Genomic DNA, 9,639 nt, shown 5'->3' with positions numbered 1-9,639 from the left:
TTTTTTTTTTTTTTTTTTTTTTTTGAGACAGCCTGTTGCCCAGGCTGGAGTGCAGTGGCACCATCTCAGCTCACTGAAACCTCTGCCTCCTGGGTTCAAGTGGTTCTCCAACAGGGAGACAGGACTACAGTCCTGAGTAAGGGGACTACAGGCACGTGCCACCATGCCCAGCTAATTTTTTTTTTGGTGGGGGGGGAGTATTTTCAGTAGAGATGGGGTTTCACCATGTTGGCTAGGGTGGTCTAAAACTCCTGACTTCAAGTGATCCACCTGCCTTCACCTCCAAAGTGCTGGGATTACAGGTGTGAGCCAGGGTACCCGGCCTATTTTTGACTTTTATATTTAAGGTCTATTTTGAACAATTTCTCATTAAGAATGCAATAATATCCTAAGAATAGGTTTTTTTTTTTTTTTTTTTGTCTTTTTTAAGATCATGACCAGAAAACTTTTTATTCTTTGAGAAAACAAATTTAGAGTATAAAATTCCTAAGAAATATTCTAGTAAGTGTTTTGAAAGAAAATAAAATCTGGGTTTGGGGCCATTCCTTTTCATTTAAATTACCATAATTAAATTAATGCTCTATAGGAAATATATCACCCATTTTGTGCTGCTTTGAGCTTAGTTAAATCTTATTAAAATATCCCTTGATTTACCCAACAGATGTGCTCCTAAATAGGTTCCTTGCAAATCAAACTTGTGTAAATCTCACCTAAAACGCACTAGGGGGAGCTCCCCATTTGAAAGAATCCTAAAGCACGCGCTTTTTTCACGCAAGTATTCTTGCAAAAGGATGACTTTCTGACTTATCTGCTAAATTACTTAAATTGTTTCCATTTAACACTCCTTTAAAAACATCATCCTATGCTTATTAACGGCCACCAAGACAACTTTGGCCAAGTTCTATTACTTTTCTTTCACACCTGCTTTTCCCAAGGAAAAATATATACTTCATGATACTAATAGATTTTTAAAGCATGTAATAATCAGCTTTAAATACCACTAGATTTTTATAATTTTAATTGAAAATTGAAAAAATAGAAAACTAGAGGTAAATATACTAATTTTTTCGGGTGAAATGATGCTTTTTGTCTAGTTAGCACATCCTAATTTTTAAAGTACATTTCAAATACATCATCCCATTTAAACTTCTCATCAATTATATATTAAAGGTACAATGGCTTCATTATTGCCAACTTGGAATAAGAAGCAGCAGAGGCTCAGGATAGTATTGTGAATGCCCAATGTTACATAATAATTCAATGGCAAGGCCAAGATTGGGATTCCAATTCTCACATTTCCAGCCACTGCTCTTCTTTTACACAATAAAGATGAGGAAAACACATTTAAGCAGGTTTGACAGTAGACTGCCCTCTCCCCTAACAATAACTATTGAGGCTGAAGAGCTCAGGGATTTGCAGACACCATTCAACGGGGAAAGAGCAGCCTCTTCAACATATGGTGGTGGAGAAACTGAATATCCACATGCAAAAGAATGAAGTTGGATCCTTACCTTATACCATATACAAAAATTAATTCAAACCAGATTAAAGACCTAAACAGAAGATCTAAAGCTATAAAACTCTTAAAACACAGGAGAAAACCTTCAGTGACACTGGATTTAGCAATAATTTTGTGGATGACACCAAAAGCACAGACAATAGAAGTAAAAATACATAAACTGGACTATACCAAAATTAAAAATTTTGTGCATTGAAGAAACAATGGAGTGAAAAGACAAACTACATAATGGGGAAAAAATATTTGTAAATCATATATCTGATAAGGGATTAATACCCAGAAAATATAAAGAAATCCCAAAGATTAAAAAAAAAAAAAAAAAAAATTTTAAATGAGCAAAAGGCTTGAATGGCATTTCTCCAAAAACAGTGTGCAAACGGCTAACAAGCATATGTTGATGCTTAATATAAATAATTATTAGAGAAATGTAAATAAAAACCACAATGAGATACAACCTCATACCCACTAGGATGGCTAATGTCAAAGAAAAATAGAAAATTGTGTTAGTGAGGATATAAAGACAGTGTAACTCTTGTGAACGGTTGGTAGGAATGTAAAATGGTACAGCTGCTATGAAAAACAGTATAGTACTTCCTCAAAAAATTAGAAATGGAATTACAATATGATCCAGCAATTTCATTTCAGGGTATACATCCAAAAGAACTGGAAGCAGGATCTTAAAGATATTTACACACCCATGTTCATTGCAGCATTTTTCACAACAGCCAAGAGGTGGAAGCAAGCCAAGTGACTATCAATAGATATGTGGATAAGCAAAATGTGGTACATACAATAGAATATTATTCGGCCTCAAAACGGAAGAAAATCCTGACATGCTAAAACATGAATGAATCTTGAGAACATTATTATGCTAAGTGAAATAAGCCAGTCTAAAAAAGGCAAATACTGTATGATTTCACTTATCTGTGACATCCAGAGTAGCCAAATGCATAAAAACAGAAAGTAGAATAGGAGGTTTCCAGGGACTGGGAGTTAACATTTACTGGATATAGAGTTTCAATTTTGCAAGATAAAAAAGTTCTAGATACTGGTTGCCCAACAATGTGAATATATGTAACACTGCTGAACTGCACACTTAAAAACAGTTAAGACGGTAAATTTTGTCAGGTGTTTCTTACCACAATTAAAAAAATATGTTTTTAATTAATGGACTTAAAAAATTTACAAAATACCATTCATCATTGTGTTTCCACTTCATATTCAACACAGCAGTATTTCACATATAGTCTTTCAATTGAAAAGACTATCACTTAATAAATACCAAATTATTATTCATATATTTGTTAATAGTCTTAAGAGAAAGCAAACACCCAAATGGAAATGGAGTTGTCACTACTTCACCTGCCAGCCTTCAAAGAGGAGCCTGTATTTTACACCACCTAAGTATTAAATGGGTAATACTTAGGTAAAGGGAAAAAAGTAGCAGTATTAGAACTATACCTGTGTTATCTCCTATCTTTACAAAATAGACCTTTATGCTAAACAATAAAATTGGTTAAAATTCTTTTCCCTGAGAATCATTAAATTTGACATTGTCTGAAAGCCACCATTTTTTAGTGAGGTAAACATTCACCATGGAAAATCCTCAAAAAATTAAGCATATATTTTATCTCCTTTTAGGGTATCTGTAAAGCACTGTCTTCACCACAGGCACACAGTAGAAAACATGCCATTTTAACCCCTGGAACAATTTAATCAGTACTAGTATACATCAGGTAGTGGGAGGTATGGAGCAGGTCAGTAACAAAAATGATGACTTGCAGGCCAGATTAAGATTTATTAGCTAATCTTAACTAACCTAAATTTACTGGGAAAAAAAAAAAAGACAATGTTGAAAATGCTCATGGAACACAGGAAAATTAACAATATGTAACAATATGAAAATTAACTCATCTACATATAAAACTTTAATCAGACCTCTCAAATTTTATACATTTCCTAATTTTAGATATTAAAGCTGGTTCAGACTTTCAGCAGCTCTCAAAGGATCAGCATTATTTGAAACTCTGTTGAACACATGTGAAAAAATTATGTATCAAATTTATCTGCAATGATATGCAATTTAATAAAGTACTGCTATAAAGGAAAAAGACTAAAGGCTACACATTGTTCCATTACTGTAGAAATATCAGTAAATGGTACTGATTATCAAAATTATTTATAGAACATCTATAGGCATGGAATTTTTTAGTGGGATATCCAACGTGCTTGAGGAAAACATTCACTAAGAACCATTCCTTTTTTCTCAGCTACTTTAACCATAATAACCTGCAAATTTTGATCGCATCCTAGCTAATAATTCAAAGATATTTTATTTGTAGGTATGTTAACTATGTTAACAAATGCAGTATAGATGTTAATATTCTTGTAATTAGTTATGAAAAATTATATATGTGCATATATGTGGGAGACTGGTAGATATCTATATAAATATACACATATTAACCCATAGACATTTAAGAAAATAACATTACACAGTTTTTCGATGCTCTATAAAATATGTATGTTCTATCTAACTAACCTTTTTTCATTTCCTTCAACTACTAACATTACATATAAGTATTTAGTACTGTGAACCCCACAGATCCTAGTATAGAGCATGAAAGGGGAAATGCTTATGTGAAGACATTAAAGTTACAAAATAAAACTATTCCACAGAAAACAGGCAGATACAAAGTACTTTTACAAAGAAGAAAACACATGAACAATATTTAGTATTAAATATCTGAGACATTCAAAATTCCTAATCGTTTTTGTGAATAGAAAATGTGAAATGTTTAAATCAGATAGTTTTATGATGAAAAAAATCTTCTGGAAGAATGTTTTCTTCCAATTCAATACTCTTTACTCAAATTATGATTTTCATTTGAAAACAGTAGCTTATTTTAATGCTAGTGTCATTTTTAATGTGCCAATTCAAGACATAAGCATTAATATTATACCTTGCAATCCTTGCTTATTCATCAAAATAAGTGAGAAGCATCATTCCTCCCTGTTATTGAATTTATAAACCCTAACATGCAAAAATATCCCAATCTCTAGGTTCTTCTCTTGGTCAAAGTGGTAACAGCACAGGACCACCTTTCCCTCAAACTTTTTGTAAGTTTTATAGATAAGAACTAAAGTGTTCTCTGGGGGCAGATATCAACTGGGAAAAGGAAAATACAGGTTTAAACTACAAATGTCCTTCTGGCCTGGTGTGTTGGCTCTCGCTTGTAATCCCAGCACTTTGGGAGGCCGAAGTGGGTGGTTCACGAGGTCAGGAGTTCAAGACCAGTCTGGTTAACACAGTGAAACCCTGTCTCTACTAAAAATACAAAAATAAGCTGGGCCTGGTGGCAGGTGCCTATAATCCCAGCTACTTGGGAGGCTGAAGCAGGAGAATCGCTTGAACCCAGGAGGCGGAGGTTGCAGTGAGCCGAAGATTACACCACTGTACTCTAGCCTGGGCAACAGAGCCAGACTCCGTCTCAAAAACAAACAAACAAACAAACAGACAAGCAGTTTTTCAAACGAAGCAATCTAAGAGGTATTTGTAATAGGTAGTAGGAGGTGAATGTGTCCAAATGCCTTGACCACTTATGAAATGTGATGCAGAAAAAGAGGAAACTATAGTTCTGCCATACACTAGCAACATGACAACCAAATAAAGATAACGAAATAATGGCAAGTTTTAAATATCTTTTTGAACTCAAAGAGGTAATGATGAAAACCTTAAGCAATAAGATTGTGTTGTACTACCTATCACAAAGGATTATAAAAGAGAAAGAAATCCATTACTATTTTACAGAAACAAACCAAAAAGTTCATTGCAAATCTACCTAAATTACTAAAAGTTGCAAAATAAAAGCAGCAGAGAAGAGAAAAACATAAAAGTATTAATGTAGTAAAAAAGTACATATTTACTTAATTAAATGATGGAAGTTCAACTTGGTAAACTGACTCTGAATTTCAATGTACACTTTAAATGCTGTAGGACTAAAGTCAGCTATTTCCAAAGATGCTTAAGCACTGAAGTTATCCCTAAGAAGCTTATAATTTCCTAAAGCAGAAACAAGTCCATTTCCGTCAATAGGAAGCAAATAGAAGTTGTAGTCACAGAAAGAATTTCTCTGAAATGTATGAAACTCAACAAAGACTGGGGATTGTGCAACTTGGGAAAAGAATACAACATACACCCAATATATAAATATGGGAATAGTGCTTTCCACTACAACTTAAGAATTGAGCTCCTTGGAAATAATATTCCATTGTTACATGTAACATTATACGTTATTCAGTATCTTTTATTTCCAGGGCAGTAATATCATAAAATGTTACAATGGACCACCTTGCATTATTCCTTAGTGAATTATTGTTGATTTAAAGCTCCTCTCATCCTCAGATGAAAGTTAAGTGCAATAAAAGGACTTGTGGGGGTTAAGAAATGAAGGGTTCTTTCATATTTTCCAGCAGTCTTTTTTTTCCAAGGGTTTGGAGTTTAAATCAAAACTCTGGGCCTGAAATTTAATTCAGAATTCTTCCTGCAATAGTTGTTAACTGTGCATGCTTCAAAAGAAAACTTAATGTTCTCAGCCAGTGACTGTACATCAGTGAAAATCTTCTTACCTTTCAGAATAGTTATACAACATGGTCACATTAAGCTCTGATACAACAAACAGATTAAGTTCCTCTAACATCTTTACTAATATAGAAAGGAAGAGCACTAACTAGTTCCTGTAAGCCATACAATAGCTGCACACACAACTTGAGTGTGGTGAGGTAGAATGCTTTCTTTTTTTCTGTCTTTAGTGAACTTCCAAGGAATTAAAACCGAATGTATGTCAATTTTATAGCAAAAGATTCAGATTCTAATCCGGAATACAAATGCATTTTAAAGGGGAAAAAATAAAATATATATATAGTAGGGTTAGAGTGCTTTGTACAATGTGCATGTTCTATTTTAATTTGGAATGTTTTATACTTGCATTTCATGTTATATAGTTTTTGGACTGGACTTTGTTTTTTCACAAAATGAAAAATCAACTATTTTGCCACCTTATTATTCAACCTACCTGCCCATAGTTGTCTATGCCAGTTACTAATCTATTTAAATTTAATAAATCAAAAGCTGTCCTTAGGGATTGGCCAAGAGTCGTAAGTCCTTCAGCCTGAAGGTTTTTCAGTTCATTCATAAACGTTGCATGGTTTTCTTTCCATCCAGCCTGAAAAGAAAAATGTAAGAATTTTTTTTTTTCATTTTTTAAAGCCATGTACACACAGCCGTTATAATCTGACGTTCACCAAGTAGCAGCTTCATTTTTGGTTGGTTTGGCTTGGTTAACGTGTTAATACTGTACCACTGCTGAGGAAACTCTCTTCCAAAGGTGGCCCAGGAATAAACCTGCTTCCTCCCTAGCTTTTGGTAGTTAACAGCCTTAATACTTTATAACTTCACTGATAAATTTACTACCTAACCTAATACCCAAAATGTGGGTATGTGAAGGTACTAGTGGAAGCAGATGGGAGCCGGACTTAGGAAGTTAACCTGCAGCTATCACATTGGCCCTCTTAAGACGAATCTGACAAGACCAAGGCTCGCAGCCCGGCATCCGGCTCCCGGGCCGGCCGGGCCGATTCCCCTTTAATGCAAACCCGGGCTGTGCGCGGCCGGGCCCGGCTGTCACTCCGGCTAACTTGAATAAATATCCCCCACAGTTCATTGCTGCCGCTCACGCCGCGGAGGGGAAATGTCGGCCATGTTGATCGCAGCGCCGCCGCCGCCGCCGCAGGGCCGGGCCGGGCTGGGAGGGGACGGCGGTGGCCCCGCGACTCCGCGCCGCGCTAGGACGCTGCCGAGCGGGGGAGGGGGTGGGAGCCCGCAGGGGAAGAGACCTCAGCGGCCGGGAGCGCTGCGGGTGGGGGAGGGGAGCATAATGAAGGGTGAATGGGGGGGCGGGGAGGGCGAGCGAGGAAGGAACAGGGAAGGGAAGGGAGGAAAGGGGGAGGGCGAGGGCTGTTACCTTGATAGCATAGGGCGGCTCTTCGAAAGTGACCAGCATATACCTGTCTCCTCTGCTGGCAGGGTCCCGGGCACGGAGCTGCGGGACGGTAGGAGGAAGAGGGCGGGCGAGAGAGAAACACAGAGGCGAGGTTACCAGGCAGAGAAGGGGCGCCCAGCGGCCCCGCCGCCCCACAGTACCGCACACACAGCGGCCACCCCTCCACGCCACCCCCCGTACACAGATCGTTCCCCACACACCGCCCGGGGCCGGAGCCCGGGCCCCAGCCGAGCCCGGCTCGCAGCGCCAGCCCGCCCGCGCGGTGGGGGAGGGGGTCTCCGAGACCGGCAGCTCCCGCAGTCAGGTCCCCGACACCCCCGCCCCGCCGCCCCGGCCGCCCTCCCCCCACCCTGCCGCCCGCGGGCAGCCGGGCCGGGGTCGCCGCCCGGGCTCGGTCAGTCGGTACCTTCATGAAGGTCTCTACCGCGCCTTTGGCCGTGTCCAGGTAGGTGGTGCCCAGATGGCTGCGCTGGTTCATAGAGGCAGACGTGTCTATCAGGAACAGTAAGATGGGCATAGTGCTGGCCGGGGACAGCGGGGCCCGAGGTGGTGGAGAAAGAGATGGTAGAGGTGGAGGCGCCGGTGGCGGCGACCGCCGCTAAGCGGGGCTGGGGACCGCGGCCCCCGGGAGGAAAACACCGTCTGGGTCTTTCCTCCGGCTGCGGGGAGTTTCTCCCCCGATAGTTGAGAGGAAACTCCCCAGACCCAGTCCTCCCCGTCGTACCCCCGCCTCCGCCTCCTCCTGCCTGCCTGCCCGCTGGGGCGGGCGCCCGGCCGTCTGTCTGTCGGTCTGTCCCCCCCGCCTCGGGGGTCCCGTCCCCGCTCCCGGCCCCTGTGTGTGTCCCAGCGGGAGACGGGCCTGGCTCCCCGCCCCACCCCCGGTGCAGGGAGTGGGGACCTGGGAGCTGGCGAAGAGGGGAGTGGGCTGAGGGGAGATTGGCCCTGGGGCTGTTGGGAGAAGTTTCAGGGACTCCCTCCACACCCCGGCGGTGTCACCACTTTCTCAGCCCCTCTCGCTACTGAAGCGCTTTTCTCTCTCACACTCCGGTTTTAACTCGGGCAGGGCTGCGGAGGCTCCACCCCTGACACGTCCCCGAGCCACGTGATACACCGCCCCAACGTTCTATTGGCTAGTCCCTACCCTTCATTAGCATATTCAAACAGCTTAGGGGCGGGGGAAGCTTGCAAGCCGGCTCAGGGAACAGTTATTGAGCACGCGCGGAGGCGGGGCGTCGGGTGCGCGCGAGCAAGAGGGCGGGGGGCGGGCCGACCCGGAGGCGGGCTTCAGGAAGGGGCGGGGCCGGACCGCGGAAGGACCGCGAGGTGGGGTGGGGGTCGCGTCCGCGCGCGCGGGGCTGCAGCGCCGGTGAGCCTGTGCGTCAGGACTGCCGGCCTCTGCTTGGCTGTTGGAGGTGATAGGGGTCGAGGGAAGAGAAAAGGAGGCTGGCGTCAGCGCACCTTGTAGCGTAGACGAGTAAGAAGGGCAGAGTAGAGTGGACAAACACCCGGTTAGAAGAAGAGGGCAGGCCCGCTGCCGCCCTCCCGAGGAAGGATCGGGGCCTGGCGGGCGCCGGAGGTGGTTCCTGGGCATCGGAGGGCCGCCCCGGCGGAGGCGGGAGCCAGCGGGCCCGGGCAGGGGAGGGGAAGTGAGAGGCTGTTTATGATCGGGGAATAATCTCCTCTGCGAGTCACACCGCTCCCCCTGGGGAGTGCGGATAAGGGGCTGTCCTCGCCCGGAGCTTCGCTTGGCCTCTGGGGAGCGACGAGAGGCGGTAGCTGGATCCGCAATGGGCCAGGAGCCCTGTCGCTGGAGGAACCGCCAAAAATGGAGCAAATCCTTTTTTCTTTATCCAACCCCCAAAAAGGGCCTAGGGGAAGACTCACGTGTCGATAAACGGTTTGTTGCCAGTTTTATTATTGGGGAAATACAACTGATCCTACCAAAGAAATACCTGTCTCATGCCGTGTTTACTTAGAGCCATAGAATGTCTGTTTCAGAGCTGAAGGGGATCTGAGCCCATCATAATCCATTACCTCCTATGAAAGAGGAAAAACTGA

General features: G+C 42.6%; 1 protein-coding gene across 1 annotated transcript in view; it reads right to left on the bottom strand.

Moving 5' to 3' along the window:
- The window catches only part of INTS6 (integrator complex subunit 6), a 90,898-nt gene extending 82,043 nt beyond the window's left edge, over nt 1-8,855 (bottom strand). Inside the window, exons 1-3 of the mRNA XM_032294568.1 lie at nt 7,988-8,855; nt 7,543-7,620; nt 6,595-6,744 (exon numbers count right to left, since the gene is read on the bottom strand). Of these exons, the coding sequence (XP_032150459.1) occupies nt 6,595-6,744; nt 7,543-7,620; nt 7,988-8,098 (339 nt within the window). The 5' untranslated portion in view covers nt 8,099-8,855. The remainder of the gene's footprint in view (nt 1-6,594; nt 6,745-7,542; nt 7,621-7,987) is intronic.
- Nucleotides 8,856-9,639: the final 784 nt, after the last annotated feature.

The sequence above is a fragment of the Sapajus apella genome, unplaced genomic scaffold (assembly GCF_009761245.1).
Source record: "Sapajus apella isolate SASKATOON/1434 unplaced genomic scaffold, GSC_monkey_1.0 scaffold32, whole genome shotgun sequence".
Classification (NCBI taxonomy): domain Eukaryota; kingdom Metazoa; phylum Chordata; class Mammalia; order Primates; family Cebidae; genus Sapajus; species Sapajus apella.
This window is presented reverse-complemented; position numbering and strand designations above follow the sequence as displayed.